The 18,685-nt window shown below is 27.4% G+C and overlaps 2 protein-coding genes across 5 annotated transcripts in view; one reads left to right on the plus strand and one right to left on the minus strand.

Annotated features, from left to right (window-relative positions):
• Nucleotides 1-18,685, minus strand: part of Ethr (ecdysis triggering hormone receptor) — a 103,347-nt gene that overhangs the window by 65,879 nt on the left and 18,783 nt on the right. For both annotated transcript variants that reach the window (XM_083043447.1, XM_083043453.1), the window contains exons 4-5: nucleotides 12,543-12,823; nucleotides 12,293-12,333 (exon numbers count right to left, since the gene is read on the minus strand). In XM_083043447.1, coding sequence (XP_082899573.1) covers nucleotides 12,293-12,333; nucleotides 12,543-12,823 — 322 coding nt within the window. The remainder of the gene's footprint in view (nucleotides 1-12,292; nucleotides 12,334-12,542; nucleotides 12,824-18,685) is intronic.
• LOC145939761 (uncharacterized) lies at nucleotides 2,829-11,006 on the plus strand. 3 transcript variants are annotated; one of them, XM_083044341.1, is made up of 9 exons: nucleotides 2,829-2,968; nucleotides 3,330-3,580; nucleotides 3,759-3,866; nucleotides 4,184-4,329; nucleotides 5,462-5,624; nucleotides 5,702-5,858; nucleotides 9,035-9,187; nucleotides 9,701-10,121; nucleotides 10,486-11,005. In XM_083044341.1, exons 2-9 carry the CDS (start codon nucleotides 3,364-3,366, stop codon nucleotides 10,735-10,737), a joined length of 1,617 nt encoding a protein of 538 aa, XP_082900467.1. In that variant the 5' UTR covers nucleotides 2,829-2,968; nucleotides 3,330-3,363; the 3' UTR covers nucleotides 10,738-11,005. The 3 variants fall into 3 exon arrangements, with proteins under 3 accessions (XP_082900467.1, XP_082900469.1, XP_082900468.1); XM_083044343.1 differs by having other exon boundaries at nucleotides 2,835-2,956; nucleotides 10,486-11,006; XM_083044342.1 differs by having other exon boundaries at nucleotides 2,851-2,962; nucleotides 10,486-11,006.

Below are 18,685 nucleotides of genomic sequence, written 5' to 3' on the forward strand. Positions count from 1 at the left end.
CTTTTGTCGTGTCCTTTTTTCTCCTATATATATTCGCATACATTTTACCAAGTCCAGTATGAAGCTACTCGACAAGGACCTATCCAAGGATTTATCGAACGTCCGACAAACTTGCGGATAAAGATGGGTGGAGATAGCAAACTGTCTGCACCACCGAACCACGACTGAAAAGTGTGAGGATGTTTGAGATACGAATCCCGCGAGCGTCTCTAACTTTTAAAAGTCTGTCACTGTTATTGTTGGTCCTGCGCCAACGTAAGTAATGGGCCGGCGTGGTGCAAATATATCCTTCCGCGCTTTTTTTTTATTTATCTTTTTGAAGTGTGAAGATCGATTCGCAAACCGTCTGCATATCTCCGGTTGAGAGAATTATGGCTTGATCGCAGTGCATGTCTATTTTGTGTATATTATGGACCGCCTACGTGGATATGTTTTGTCTGCGCGATTGTTAAAGAATTGTTCGAATTATAACGCAAAACAAAATGTTCGTCAAATTGCATGTCGATTTTTTAAATTGCGAAATTAATGTCAATTTATCAATTTGATGATAAATTATTTTGCAAGAAGATTCATCAATGCGAAATCTCATATATAATAGTCAGAACTGAATGCTCTATATAATAATGTATGGCTTGTGTTAAGAAACGTGTAAAGTTCAAAGATATAAAAACATAATTATCTCGTCGTAATTTATAAAAACTATAAAATTAATAATAGAGACTATATACGTATAAGATCTTTTAATTTTTATTAACGCATATTGCTTCGTAGGCAATCAAAATTATTTAATTGGTAGTCATATATGCTACTGTTAATCGATAAATGATTTATACATTATATTAATTATTTATATATGTGCGCTCATTGATGATATACTATTATAATTTTATATCAAATAATTTATAGATTATGTGTGTTGTATAAACAGTGGTGCCACCTTGTATTATTCATTAGAATTAATATAATTCTCATACTCATCACAATACATTATCTTGTTGATTTGTACCGCCATCTGTGTTGTCAATATTATCAATATTATTATATAAAAAAATTCCTACTATAAAATTCTTATCAAATAGTAAAATTACTAATCCTAAGAGAAATCTCCTTAACACACACACACACACACACACACACACACAAATCTCTTTATATATTATATATATATACAGTAAAGGTCTGATAGAACATTAAAAGAAAAATAAAGTAAAGAAGAAAATTTTTATTATTAATACAACACATATACATATACATACACATACGAAAGCAACAGTGCTGAACTGACTGAATTCTTCGGCGGCAAATTTTTATGTAGAAGGCATAAAAAAAACTTATTTTTTCTTCGATGCCCAAAGTACGTAAGAAAAAATGATAACTTATTTTTATATAGAAAAATTAAGTAAATATATACAAGTATTGTGTCGTGATTGAAAGTTTTCTCTTTTATTTTATTTTTTTTAATGTTTGACTTATTTAAAAGGACGCTCGTATATATATATGTTTGTGTCTTTAATATACTTCTAATTATCTAACAGTTGCACAAGAGAGAATGATGTAAGAAGGATTAAATAAAGGATTCCTCTTAGCAACTGCCTGTTAACAAGCTTATATGTGATTTAAGAAAGATTCTCAAATAGAGTTAGTTGAAAAAGAAAGAATTACTATTAAATAATTTGTCAACAATGTAGGCTCCCTGCATTGATAAATTACAAATTCAGAAGGAGGCTATATGGAGCCACGCGTAGGGTGTAGGTACGCAAATACTAAAAACAAACTTGTTGGAATAACAAATTTATTAAATCTAAACGTTTCGGTCCTTTCTTTGGACCTTCTTCAGTAAATTTAATACAATAAATTATAATGTGGAATCTACATACTGACGCACGCAGCGCAAAAAGCCGTGAGCCCCCTGGGGGCTTTTTGCGCTGCGTGCGTCAGTATGTAGATTCCACATTAGTTAAGTTTGTTTTTAGTATTTGCGTACCTACACCCTACGCGTGGCTCCATATAGCCTCCTTCTGAATTTGTAATTTATTATATAATTTGTTTAGTAAATCTTGATACAAGAAAATAAATTTTTCCATAAAGAAATAAGTAAAAATATAAAATAACTTTTTATTAATTTAAAAATTGTTTGTATAATTGTTTTTTACGAGAAGTATCTCTTCAATTATATTATAATTTATTAAACATCATATATTTATCAACAATATCTATTCTTTCAAAAACGATAATATTTTTGTTTTCGTTTCTTTCCTTCTTTCTCATTAAAATTTAAAATTCTATTTATCTTCATATTGCATCATATGTATAAGAAATTAAATTATAAAACCGCAGAGTAAACGTTTATGCATGCTTTTTGAAATTCTACGGAAAAAAGCAATGAGTTGATTGAAATAAATGAAGAGATTTTCGAGAAACACTGTCAATGCAAAATTTATTGATTGCAATGATTTAATAAAGAAAAATAAATATATGACCAACTAATGCTTTAAATATGAAAAATATTTATATTTATATTTATGTTATAACACAAAAAAATAAAAATAATCAATTAATGTATGATGTAATATTTTGTTTTATATAATATATATATATACATATATAAATTTAATAAATATTCTATTTACTAAATAGTTTTTTATTATAATTTCTATAGAAAGTTTCCTTTCAAAGAATTTTTATTTGTGATATTTCTTTTTGGTTCTTTCAAACAATGGATTTTGAGAACTTCTGTTGTTCGAGGTCACATTAAAACCTTACAAATTCGCATAATATATGCGGTTAACTTATAAAGCTTCCACTGGATCCAATACAATGGTTTGCAGTTGAGACAGATAGTTTAGTGAAATCTATTACAAAAGACGTGATACAGTGACACTACACTTTAAAAAGAACGTCATTGTGTATAATAGTGTATACACAAAATTTTGTATACATAAAAACTTTGTCATGTGTAATTGTAATTGTACGATAGAATAATCTTTCCAATGCATCACATTTTATTACATAATTAATAGCATTATATGTATAATCATTCAGATAATTGACAAATAAAATTACGAAGACATAACTATACCCCGAATATGCATTTAAAAATAAAGAGAAAATTGTTCATATGAGCTTGATATTTTCGAATTTAATTATATTGGCTATAATTAATCAAAGAAGAAATTTTTTGTAATTATTTCGCGACAATAAGTCATACAGTGTGGGCAGTAAAATATTTTGGTCATTTAATATTATCAATATTAATATCCATAACATATTATAATAAAGTCGTACAAAGAAGAGAGAGAAAGCATTTATGTTTCTTTTTAATTTTGAAGAATTCGGAAAAGAATCGATCCATCTAATCGAAACATGGACTTCTCACGAATCTGGTGTGTAATCTTCGTGATAGCCGCGTGCACTTGTGGTGCACGCACGGAATGCGGTAAAACCGCGCAAATTTCGCTCCTAACAACCGTGCACGATGATACATCGTGCACGAAGGTGTCAGCAAAGGGCGTTATACTTTACGAGGCCGCCAAACTTCTCGCCGAGATTCACAATAACAAAACCGACGGATTCAAAATCGGTAAAAATTGAAATAATACGAAGTAGAGTAACTGATTCAATCGGACACTCCAAATTCTAAATATACGAGTATGAATTAATTTGGGAGAAACATTCAATTAATCATTTGACAACAATAATACAAATAGAATAGAATATTGTTAAATAACAAATTCAACCGCGAAACAAACTATTTGTAGGAATTACTGTTTTTGATACTTGCGGAAGTATAACGGGCGCTCTGAAAGCAACGATGAAGGCTCTGGTATGGGCGAATATCAACTGTTTGCATCCACCTCATTATTTAGGTAAGAATCTTTTCGACAGGACATATTTGATACTAATTTCTTCATCGAACGTTAGTAATAAACGATCAACTTATCCATTTTTTAATTTAAATTTTGTAACTTAATTTTTATAAAGTAAAATTTATTTATAATTATTTATAATTATTTTTAAGAATAAAATTTTATTTTTAAAATTTGATTAAAAAATATATAATATAATAAACAAATAAAAGAATATATTATATACATAAGCTTGTGTTTTTTTATAGAGAAATATTTCAGTAATCTTTTGTATCAATTGACTTATATACTCGTACATATGTTTTATACTTATTTAGGTATTATCGGACCGGATACCATGGCAAATGCTGAAGCGGTACATAAAGTAACTTCGATATTGGAAGTGCCGCATATCGTCAAAACACCATCGATTTCTCCATATTTGCATTCTTTGGCAGAGGAATCAAATTCTTACCTAGTAAAGGTACTTGATTGAAGTTTATATTCTCAATGTTATTGCTTATCGAGAGCTTTAAAACTTCGTTCTACAGACCGTTAGAAATAGTTACTTGATAATCAAAACAATTAACTTGTGATGCTGAGAGCTTATCGAGATCTTTGCATAATGCGATAATAAAATCGTTACGCATTTAAAAATGTTAGAATGATATCAAAATATGCTTCTATTACATCATCGATTATTACATCATCAATATACATATAGTGTATCTAATTATTATGTTCTCACGACTAGTTTTATCTTTACTGTATTTATAAAAATAGGCTGCTAATACAATTTTTTTTAAATGTATACACATATAGAGAAATAGCTCTACATTATCATTATTTAAATATATATTTGTATTAAAAATTTTAATAGCGATTTATCGAATTAGTTTTTCATATGTTATATGTTTCATATTAGTTTTTCAAGAGTTGCAAGTTGTATTGCTAAATATAAAACATTATACACATGTAACATTACATATAAAATTGCACAGTACTGAATTGTTAGCTCAATCGAATATAAATAGAATAAGGAAAATGTGAAGATTTATCCGCAAATAGCCGCTAAGTTTTTTATTGCTACGGTAAAGTGCATTTAATGACGTACCCATACAATTAAAGAGTACGCGTATACGTATTCTTCTTACTCATGTATAAATTTATCGTAAATTTACTTCAATATTTAATGTTTGTATTCATAATTTTCATTCGTTATTTTCTGCTAATTATAGTTCTATGTATAAATATTACTTGTCTATTAATAATATTTTTTGGCAGATGTAAGTAATACGTTTAAAACTAATAATTGCAATATTAATTGACATAATAATCATAGTTGATAAATAAATAGTTATTAACCATATAACAAATACAATTAAATTACCGAATAAAGCACGAAAAAAGCGTGACATACATTTTAAAAAAATCTAGTTGAATATAATAATTCTCTAACAATCTCTAAAAAAATATTACCATTTACTTAAATTCCATTTAATTAAATTACTAAATATAATTACTAAATTATAATTAATTAAATTACTAAATATATTCAAACAATTTTATATTAATAAATAATTGATTATAAAATTTGAAATTTTTCTCTTTTATAGGGAATCTTGAGAATGATAGAAATCTTAAAATGGAAATCCTTCACATTAGTAGCTAATGTTAATGATGAAAACGATGATGATGTACAAAATATTGCAACAAAACTAACGATAGATGCCATTACCAAGAATTTGTGCGTCATAGTTCACGATAACGATGAGAAAAGTATAAATGAAAGTTTAAAATTTTTCCTCCTTTTTAAAATAGTGTGTATAATAAATATATCAATTTTGACTTTATAGATTATACATCCCACATCGTACATATTGGAAAACCGGAAAAGAAGTTTTTTAATGAGTCTACCAACGCAACTATATTAATTATCAGCGAAGGAAATTTGAAAGATTATTTAAATCGCATAAAATCAACTAACACTATACTGCTCTTGGAAGATTCTAGGTAATTATTAAAAAGTTCGATGACAAAATTTATTTGCAAATTATATATACTGTTTTGTCTAATTAATTTTTGGAAAAAAATATATTTTTATTAATAAAAATTCTATCTTCTTAGAATAGAGAATTTTCAAAGATTTGTATTTTCGGCTAAATAATTCAATTACTGTAACTTAAAGATTAACAATGCAAATGTATAAATACATTTTTTCTTATTTGTTATATAAATTCTTAATGTATTTTATTATAGCCAATTATTATATTCAATTTAATTAAATTAAATAATTTAATTTATTTAATTAAGTTATTTAAACATGTTGTGTTTTGATAATTATAGATCCATTGCAACATGACAATTAAATTTGTGATTATTATAATGTTAAAAAATTTAAAAATAATTTATTTAAAATAAATTAAACACTTTAACATAAAATGTGTAAAGTGCATGTGCTAACATATAAATATAGCTCGTAGAGTAATTTTTTGCTTTTTACTTTTGAAATTTAAATAGAGAATTACATATACAAAAATTATATATTTAATATCAACAAAACTATATCTGTGTAATAATTATCATAATCTTCACACACACACACACACGCACACGCACACACAATACGTTTAAACAGCTTCAAATATGCATAAATATATAATAGCAGTGCATCGCTCTGCTATTCACACTAATACTATACTTTATTATTAATCACAAACTGTACTTCGACGAAGTACTGTTAGTATTATGTACGCGAATCGTTGATTGCGATTACGTAGAGACGAATAATTGAGTATAGAAGATTAGTCATAAGTTCCTTCATAAATTACAATGAATTTTAACGCGATTGAGATCTAAAACGGTCATTACGTATAATTGATGAAATCCGATTTTTTTACGTTTTACATATTTACATACGTTGCATCATATTTCATTATTAGCAAAAGTTGCGGAAGTTTCTTATTAAAAAATATTAAAATATTTATTAAAATACTTGTCTGAAAACACGATTTCTATTTCCGTCGAATGTGTTAAACTCAATTGAGGTGAAGGATCCTCTATAACTCATGATAAAATTGCCCGTATCTTCGTTTTTTCCCAACATTTTAACGTTTCATTCTCCGGAACAGCAATTGCGCCGAGGTTATCTTTAAATCAACACAGAGAAATCTCGAGATTTCTCGTTATTGTATATTGTATATGAATGAATAATGAGTCATTTTCAGAAAAATGTGACAAATACACGAAGATGTATGTGTCTAACAAGTTTATAAATAACTAAAATTTATTTATGATTAGATATGATAAATCATTTGAATACACACACAACTCATTCGTCTAAATTATATGATATTTATATCTTTCAAAGTAGAAATTATTTTATGGCTACAAACTTATGCCAGCAATATTTCTATTATCAAAAGTATTATATATTAGAATTCTTCAATTATCAATTAGAACTAGAAAATTAAAATTAAATTAAAACAAAAATATATATATAAAACAAACATACACACATATATACTCATCAAAAAAATTATCGCAACACGTAATTAATATCAAAATTTAGCATAAATTCAAATAAGCGTATCTCCGCGAAAAATTGTCGTATTTCAAAAATTTTTTTTTGTTTTAAAGGGTAAAGTCTCTACTTTAAGGAACTTTCGTTCGATTTTGATTTTATTCTCTCCCCCTTTCTCCAACCCTTTAAAAGGAGGGACGTGTTTTTTTTTCAAAAAATTGCATAGTTTGACGAGTTCTACGGAGTGTACTAAATTTTTTTCGCAAATATCATCATAACTATCATAAAATATGGACTTTTCTCTACAAATTTAAAAAAAAATTGAATATCGTACGATTTTTTTTCGCGAAGTTACAGCATATCAAAGTTACCTATGCATTTTTGCCTATGTATTCAATTACCGCCAACATTAGCATTATCCGATGGGCACTACGGGGAAGTTGCTGGTCGGATTTTGCCCATCGGGTGTGTGTGTGTATACGAACATATATCCCTGCCCCAACACACACACACACACACACACACACACACACACACCCGATGGGCAAAATCCGACCAGCAACTTCCCCGTAGTGCCCATCGGGTAATGCTAATGTTGGCGGTAATTAAATATATAGGCAAAAATGCATAGGTAACTTTGATATGCTGTAACTTCGCGAAAAAAAATCGTACGGTATTCAATTTTTTTTTAAATTTGTAGAGAAAAGTCCATATTTTACGATAGTTATGATGATATTTGCGAAAAAAATTTAGTACATTCCGTAGAACACGTCAAACTATGCAATTTTTTGAAAAAAAAACACGTCCCTCCTTTTAAAGGGGTGCAGAAAGGGGGAGAGAGTAAAATCAAAATCGAACGAAAGTTCCTTAAAGTAGAGACTTTACCCTTTAAAACAAAAAAAAAATTTTTGAAATACGACAATTTTTCGCGGAGATACGCTTATTTAAATTTATGCTAAATTTTGATATTAATTACGTGTTGTGATAATTTTTTTGACGAGTGTATATACTTATATATAAAATGAAAAGCTAAGAAAAATTAACTATGTAAAAAATTTATGTAACTTCTGTTTTATTTCCAAAAGAAAAAAAAATAAATGATTTACGAACTTTATTATCACAATATATCATGCGTGTGAGAAATGTATATAAAAATGTCGCTTTAAAATACGATGTATTTAAAATACTTGTTTGCAATATTAATTATGTTTTTTTCTATTTTTATGGTAAACTAGTGTATTAAAATGCATACATGTTGCATGTATAAAATATTTTCTCATGTAACACAATGTTCAATAGATAGTTATGTACTGTCACTTGAACATTACTTATTGAAGTAGAAAAGATAAAATAAATTACTCCGTGAGCATAGAATATTAATTATTATAACGAGTTGCTTAGTGAATTCGTAATATGTGCTCAAGTAAAATCAATCACAGAATTATAACTGCGTATGAAATCACTGGTAAATCAACAATTGTCATAGATATTATGCATATATATATATGTATATAACATATATATTAATATATATACATGTGTGTTTAAGAGATAAAATTAAATATATTATTAAAAACAACAATTATCAACATTTCTTATAAAATAATATCGTTTTTCATATATGTATAATAAAAATATTTCATATAAAATAATTCATGTTCACCAGAAATATAGTTCATGATTTGCAATGGAGAGTCGAGAATTCGGAATGGTGGATATCTAAAAACGGTTCTGGAAAATATGATGCTGAGGAACTCAGACAGGTCAGATGGTTAGAGAATGCCATAGGAATTTACGTGAAGGCTTTACAAGTATTATGGTGAGCATCGCGAAATTTCTATTTGACTATAATTGATAATTATCTCACATATATATAAAAGCTCAATGATAAAAAACTCATATATATATGTATATAGCATAAAACAATTTTGCAAGACAAGCATAATAAAAATAGAGCTATTTATTTAATATATTTATAACAAACTATCAATGACTAAGTAATTGCAAACCTCAGTTATTTGTATAATTAAATAAAGATTTAACATGCACTCGATAATTTAATGAAACGATAATTTTATGATTTATTTTATCATAATTTATATTTAAAGAATCATTATAATTGTCTAACGTAATTTTAATTAAATTTTAATTTTAATTTTGGAATAAAACATTTGTTCTCTCTTTTTCTAAATTTAGAAAGAAACAAAAAATCACTTATAAATAGTTTAATTGATAAAATTGATCAAGCAAAACTCTTCTTAAAATACATACTATTATTAGATCATGATCATTTATGATGCAAAATATAATCTATCAAAATATTATTTTACAGCAAAAACAAGAAATGTAAAAATCAAATAAATCCCCTAGATTGGAACCACGTGATATCAAACATGTTACTAACACACAACATAGAATCACAGACAGCATCGAGATTTCTCGATCTATCTGTGAAGACGAGAACAAGTAATCTGGAGCGTCTGGGTAGCGTGATCGTTCGCCAGAACACGGAGAAAGTTTATTGGGGCGAGGGCAAATGGGACGAAAAGGAAGAAGACAATGTGAAAGGAACCGAGGAAAGCCATGTAGCGTCAGAGAGCGACGATACGCCATATACATTCAGGAGATTACTGAATCAAGAGAATGAACTGTTAACAGGATGCGCCACAACCGTTAAGGAGATCAAGAAGCTGGACGAGGAGGATAGCGAAGCGGTCCTAGTTTCGGGAATGGACGATGAGTGGTGGACAATGGTAATACCTCAAGAGCGGTTACAAAATACTTTATAAAAATGTCATGCAATTTCAAAGAAGACTGTAGATCAATCTCATTACTTTTGTGACAGATCATATGTAGGACAAATTTTGAAATTTTCAAAAAATTTTCTTTCTCACTCTTAATGCATTATAATTTTTCTAAAATCTTATCTTTCACCAGTGTAATAGAAGTTGATCCTTCAATATTCTTTTTTTTCCTGCACCTTGAAAAAATCATTGTAACAAATAATAAGAAATTGTTTGAAAATCTCTTTCTCCAAAAGAGCTCCTTTAGAGGGATTTAGACGGAAAGCCGAAATATCAGAAGTATACAACACAAGCTTGTTTTCACTGATTACAGGTATATACGGTAAGCGGCGTGGGAGTCGCGATGTTCCTGGTGGGGATCTTCGCGGTCTATGTTGTCTACACGAACATAAACGGACCGAGATGTCCTAAGGGTAAAGATTATTCGGATAGAGATACCAGCCTAAAGAGAATGGGCAGCGACAGAGAACTACCTACGACTATAACCACCCGTAACCAACGAGCTTTGCGCGCTTCACAAAGGACGAGTAGCGAAAGGAGTACTATATCCGAGAAAAGCGTTTGACTCGAGAGCTAATGAATCATATAAACAGTAGATGTGAAGCAAATATTCTAATTAAAAGAAATCTGCTTCAAAATAATAGTATGAAGCAAAAGCAGTTATTAACGTATCTCAATATAATCATGTATCTAATATATTTCTTCCTAAACATGTTTCATAATTATTTCGTATTATCTCGATAATCTAAAATTATTAAATATTTATAACAAAATCTTTATTTGTATCATATATATATAACATAAAATCTTAATTATACCTACGATTTAAAGTTCTTGATAGTTTTGATTTTATTTTTGATATTATTCATATGATCCAATAATCATAAATTGAATATTATCACTATTTCTCATGAAACAATAAAGTTAATTTGTTACGATGCATTTTAGGTGATCAAGCGTAATTACGACATATGTATGTATATACAGACATATATATATAATTTATAAAAACATGTAAAAGTGATTAATTATATAATTTCCTATTATCTCGTAATATACTACAACGAGATCTATAAAAATTGCGATTAAATATTTCTTACAAACGTATATTTATAATAATTGCATAAACATATATAACATAATTAATATATCTTCATATATCTATTAATATTCTGTAATCTTACTACAGTAATCTCAACACATCTTTAAGAAAGATATTTACTTTTCACTTAATAAATATATCTAATTAAAATAATTCCAACGTGTTATATGTATGCATTATTTCTACGATCGAGTATGTCAATTTAATTATGTTTGCATAAATAAATAATATCTCTTTCTAAAAAGAGCATATTAAATCGATTCTCGCAAGTATTGTTGCCTCTTTTCTGCGATGCAGATTGGCTGTCTCGATTCGTGTTGTATGTTATATTCGTAGCATCGAGAGGCTGTCATCGCGAGGGTTAGTAGTTTAACAGTTTGTTCAAAATAAAATTAAATAAAATAATATGTTTTAATATTTTATTATCATACTTTAAACTCGATTAATATTTTTGATAGTTATCAGCTGATTTCTGTCAAACAATATTAATCGCGAATAAGGTATATTATAACATATTATTTTATGCAATATTACTATGTATTTGAATATTTTTAACATATTATTATTTTAAAATTTAATTAACAAATAACGCTTTATTAATAATAATATTTATTACAGAAATCAGTTGAATAAAGCATTAATTTGCTAATTAAATTTGTAAATAATAATATGTAAAAAATATTAAATTAGTAATATGTGTTGTAAATAATATATTATAATACCTTATCCGCGATTAATATTTTTTGACATTAATCAGCTGATAATTATCAAAAATATTAATCGAGTTTAAAGTATTATAACATATTATTTAAAACATATTATTTTATTTTAAACAAACTGTCAAACTACTAACTCTCTCGATGCTACAAATACAACACACAATGCGAATCGAGACAGTCAATAAGCGTCGCAGAAAAGATGCAACAATACTTGCGAGAATAGACTTAACATGTCCTTTTTAGAAAGGGATTTTATAATACTTTCAACACTTGATCGAAATAAACAATTTCTCACTCACCGATACGTAGCAGAGTTGTAGTCCACAGCACACACATTGATCTGAAAACAAAATATTCAAATTATGTATATGCATGTGTGTGTGTGTGTGTGTGTGTGTGTGTGTGTGTGTGTGTGTGTGTGTGTGTGTGTGTGTGTGTGTGTGTGTAGGGGAGGGGGGGGTGCGTATGTATGTGTACAGAGTGTTTTGAAAGTCTGGAAACGGTCGAATATGCAATTTAGAAAAAAATGTTTTTAGGTATTTTGCATACCTCACAGTTGTCCCGCTGTCGCCCGATGCCTCCCCGGGCCTCCTCCTCCTCTCTTGGTCCATGGTAGCACTCACGACACTCGCGAAAACACGAATAATTACGATCGCCCGACACTTTACACGGCACTCCCGACGCGACGCGTGAGACACACACGTATTTCGCGCATTGCACTTGCAATGAGAAATAACGATGCGAAAACTATAATCGCACGAATCAACGTCCGTTCGACACTCGAGAATCTCGCAGTCACAAACTCGCGCGCAGCTTATCAGCAATGCTATCTGTAACAAATAAAATAAAATAAAATATTATTATTTAAATTTTTATAACATATTATTATTTTAAAATTTAATTAACAAATTTTCGTTTTATTAATATTTTTTGACAGAAATTAGCTGATTAAAATATTAATTTGCTAATTAATTTTTAAAATAATATGTTATAAAAATTAAAGTAATAATATGTTTTAAATAATATGTTATAATATTTTTGACAGTTATCAGTTGATTTCTGTCAAAAAATATTAATCAAGAATAAGGTATTATAACATTATTTACAACATATTACTATTTTAATTTTTTACCATATTATTATTTTAAATTTTAGTTAGCAAATTTATGCTTTAATCAGCTGATTTCTGTGAAAAAAATATTAATCGAGTTTAAACAAACTTTATATTATTTTTTTTTAATATCATTCTTTTTAATATAAAATCGAAGAATGGCGCGCGCGTAGTGCGCTTGTGTTGTTCTAGTATTAATTAAAATAAAAGACAAATAATAATCAGCACATTTGTCATTAAATGAGTCACTAAATGAGTAAAGCTTATCTTACTATGGAAGAGTAAAAAACGCAATTTTTCATCATATTAACAAGTATCTAATATAGAATCATTAATACAACAGGATTAACAATAAGATTAAATTATTAAAATATCTTCACGTATTAATAATTAATACAGGCTTTATATAATTAATTTGACATACTAAAATTAAAATTATAATATATTCCAAAAATGTTTTATTTCTATTATATTTTATATTATTTTTTATATATACTTTATAATTTTTATTTGTATATTATTTTTATCATTAAATAAACAGCATACTTTCATGTATTGTGTGTTATAAATCACAAACTAAAGCTTTATTGTCTTTATCATGCAATTACTCGGCAATAACACGCGATACACGATAGGCGTTTGTGAAAATCAACCTTCGTCTTTTCTCAATATTATCAGTCGCGCAATAGTATAGAATAAAACTTCCGGCACGTAAAAGTCTGCGTCATATAATAGAGGGTAAGGTTACCGCGGATGTGACAGATTAAGATGGTAAAATGGGGCTATGCCTAACTGAATAGACAAGCTATTGTTCTCGCCACTTGACACAATCAAATGGCCAATCAATCCATATTGTGTAACACGCAAAATATCTACCTAACGCGCATCGTCGCAACTGTTCAAGATAATCGGATACCGGTCTTCGAACGAAAAGCCAAACCATGTGAATGCATGGCAATGCTCTTTCTCGGTCAAGGAGAGGAAATAATTGCAGTGAATACTCATCGCGTATCATGTATGTATATACATGCAGTGCAGTCAGGGTTGGCAAAATTCCACATTTTTTGGATAAAGTCCATGCCAGTGGTAAAAACCGGTATTTTCCGGAAAAAAATCGGCAAAAACTGGTACTTTCTAATAAAAACAATAAAATAAATTTAAAAATTTTTTATATCTTTAAAGTTTAAAAAAATGTATCTCATATATTAATTTGAATTAAAGAAGATTTTATATTTCTCTTATTTTTTTAATCATAGTGATTAATATGATTTATTAATTAAAGCAAACGCATATTTTTTCATAAAATTATATAAATATATTTTAATGTAATCATTTTTATAGTTTTTTCCAGTTTATTCCATTGAATAAAAAAATCCGAGACGGTAAAAACCGGAATTTACCATGGTTTTTCCACTCACTGGATTTTTCCGGCCAACCCTGAGTGCAGTACGACATATAGATATGCATATATAAACCAAACTGTTAGTTAATTTGTTCCAAGTTTATCTTTTCTTTATTCTATATAATAAGATATCAACTCATGACTGCTAATGCAAAACGTGATCTAAAAGAATATAATTATAAATATCCGTCTCTCTTTAATTTAATTTTATCCGTGTACACACAAAAATGTAAAGACATATATTAAAATTTATTTTTTATATCGCTTTAGCCAAGCGATATAAAAAATCTATAATCAAAAGCCATAATCAAGTGATGCAATTTAGCCGATTAATTTCTATATATTTTATTGTTATAGATACATATCTTGTAAGCAGTTGAGAACGAATAAAGCAACATTTTCTCGTTGCATGACAAAGTAAAAAAGATACTAAAATAAATGATAATTATCTTCCTTGGCTATTTTCAATCTCTTATTGCGATAGTGAAAGTATACAAATATTTAGTCTATACATATATAATTATATATATATATATATATATATATATATATATATATATATATATATATGTACCTATGTCATTGACAGGTGGCATAATGAATAACATATATGTATAATGAATATATATATACGCACAAGATGATGCGTGCTGATCTTACGGCATTTAACAATAATAGATTAACTGCAAGCATAAAAATATCTAAAAGTATTTAAAAAAAGTACGAATATGGTAAATATTTATGGAATAAGAAAATAAGAGATCATGAAAATATGTAGCCTTCTATATATTGCTAATAAAAAATTAATAAAAAATCTTATTTTATAAGTTAATGAAAAGTCTTATTTTTTGGCAATCTTCTTGTCATTTATTACGGTAATTTCAATTTAGAAAAATGTAATGGATTCTTGGGTGTGTTAATTATAGCTAATAGTCTACATGTGACATATATTAAACTCAAGAGAAAAACTACAAATGATATTTCTAATAATATTTTTCATTATTTATATAATATTTTTATATTATTTAATATAATAGTTATTAATTATTTAATAATTATTTTTTATGATGTTTATATAATCTTTCTATACACAATATATTTAAATCTTTCTATATATAACCCAGGGTTAGGAAGTAACGCTGTTACCGTTATAGTTATTTTTTTTTGGTAACTATCATTACTTTTCTTTGTTTGTAATGGTAACGGTAACATCATTACATTTTTACAGTAATGATAACGAATTAACCGTTACTTTTTAGTTCCCTATTAGCTTGCTATATATGCTATATAGGTACATTTGCTACATAAATACTAGTTCAGAATTTTTAATTGTAACATTAGATTATTATATTTAATATTGATTATTAAATAATATAATTTTATAATCTAATAGCTTACTTTTTAGTACTACAAAAAAACGAAAACATAAAAAAGTAACGAAAAAATAACGAATCGTTACTTTCTAAGTAACAGTAAACGTAGTACGTAAAGTAACGCGTTACTTTTTAAAATTAGTAACAAATAACGGTAACGAGTTACTTTTTATAAAAAGTAAGGTAGATATAACCTTGCTTTAAAATCAAGTTTTTAATTTCAGGATTTAATGGCCTGCTGATACAATCATATCATGATACTGCATTATATCATGATACTGCAATCATATCATGATACTGCCAATATAACACGCTTGATTATCGTTTCATTATCATCTCATTTACATTACACATGCGTCGTATAAAACTACTGTATATCGAATGCGCATTTTTTTGAGAATACTCGCCATTCATAAACGAGTACGTGAAACAGACATAATGGATATTCCAAGAATTGGCATGCGTCATGAGGAAATGCTTAGTCTGACCTGGCTTAAAACCATCGCGTTGGAAATTCCTTGCTGTGAAAGTGTAAAAAAAAGTCACGTAGTTCGCAAATATCATGTAAAAGAGGGAAAGACATGAATTAGTAAGTATCTGAGCAAGAGTAAAGAAAAATAAAAAGAACGAAACAGTTAAACATTTTTTATAATGTTAAATCCTAATTTCACTATATAAAATATAAATGTAAAGTTTTAGTAAGGAAAGTATGTAATTAAATTGTTACTTTTTTTTAATATGAAATAAATTAATTGTTGCAAAGAGAGAGAGAGAAACAACAAGTAAATGTATTTTATAATTAAGAATTATGTTTTGCCGCGTTAAATAATCGAGAACAATGTTTGATGAAATATGAAAAGCATGGACCATGAGTTCTGTCGCTTTTCTTTCGGATAACGGTGGTTGAAAAATTATCAATTAAATTTTTTAAAATTAAATAATTGATGTATACAAATTTAATTAAAGTGTTATGGATTGACGATTAATTTGAGAAAAAATAATCGGAAATCGTTCGATGACGATTAATATATATATGAGATTAATTGTATATTGTTTAAAGATTGATGAACAAAATCAATTGAAGATCGGTCGATTGATGATTAATACGAGCGAATTTAATTGAAAGTCTTTCAATTGACGATTAAGGGTCGGTTTTTCAATAATAGTTTAAACTTAGATCGAAGTTTAAACTATGCGCACATGTGTTCTGCGGGTCATTGAATATTTAATTATTGAATAATTAAATCCTTCTGTTTTAAAATTAAAAATATAAGACACAATTTTAATTATATTTTAGAATTATATTGTCGAAAAACATAATGTGACGCTTGATAAAAATGCATTATGGCTATCTCAAATTGTTAGCTTGCGGTCGTTTAAAAATCATAAAACTATATTTATTGATTTCATATTATAAATTTAAGCAAAAATTATAGAAAAACAAATACGATTAAGTTTACTCGTACATATTAATCGTCAGTTAAAGGATTTTCAATTGAATTCTCTTATATTAATCGTTAATCGACTGCCCTTTGATTAATTTCGCTCATATCAATTGTCAATCAAACGACCCTCAATTGATTTCGTTCATATCAAACAATGTTCGATTAATCTCATTTATATCAAAAAAATTAAACATTTTAATTAAATTTTTGTACATCAATTTGTATTTGAATATGTTAATTAATTAAAAAAGTAATTAATTAATTGCAACTCTGTCTCAGGTTTAACAAACTTTAAACAAACTTTGCAGATAACGATCGTAAAAAATATCGTAATACCAATGCAAAATTTATATTGTTTGTTTATCGTTTTTAAGATTAAGTTAATGCACATCTCTCAAAATCTCTAGAGCAAAAGCAAAAAATATACAGTTTTTTTAAATTTTGTATATCGTAACACAAAGATTTCAAAATGTTGAAAAACATTTATCGCAGTTCTTATTATATTCTTAATATATTTTTAATTAATTCCTTTAATGTAAGGCCCAATCACAGATAAAAGAATATATTTTTGATAAAGAATTCTTTAACTAAAATTTAAAAAATTATTTAAATTCTAAAATAAAGATTAATCTTTATATTGCGAGTATAAAATTATACGATTATAATAAAAATTTATTAAAATATTAAAAATATTGAAATCTATAAATGTGCCCAGCATTAACTTAGATAGATTTTTATTGATTGCATTCGTTGTAGCAATAGGAAGATTGCGATGCAATAGGAAAATGAACGTCTCGTTATCTTGGATTCTTCCTTTCATCACATTAGCACGAGCTCGTGAACTAAATGGCTAATGTAATGTTGAAGCAAAATGCAAACTTGATATATTATTCTAATAAATACTAGCGCGACCACATTCGTGATAAAATCAAGAAAAATTTCCTCTTTTATTTGTTAAAAATATCATAGTTCCGACTATAAAACCTTGAGAAAACCAGTGTTAATAATTATTTATGCGTATGCGTGATATTTCTTTGTACTTTTGTATGCCATTACAATATTAAGATAATTATATGAGAATACGAGAACTTTATTTACTGATAGTGCAACTCTAGTTATATATAATCTCGTCGAGCAATAAAAAGAAAATGCCGGTTTTAGAAGCGATTTGATACAAATATGTTAGGAATAATCATGCTTACTTGTTGATTTTAATTGATAAGTGCACAATTTATATTTACAATTTATTGACTGCAATGATGAAATATGATGAAATACTCGTAAAATACTTTTAATGACATCATTTTTATATAAATCCTTATATCTCACATAAATATATGTTACGTTGTATTAGATATATT

Source organism: Prenolepis imparis, unplaced genomic scaffold (genome assembly GCF_030444845.1).
Source record: "Prenolepis imparis isolate NDT839.2.m4 unplaced genomic scaffold, iyPreImpa1.0 SCAF_8, whole genome shotgun sequence".
Classification (NCBI taxonomy): domain Eukaryota; kingdom Metazoa; phylum Arthropoda; class Insecta; order Hymenoptera; family Formicidae; genus Prenolepis; species Prenolepis imparis.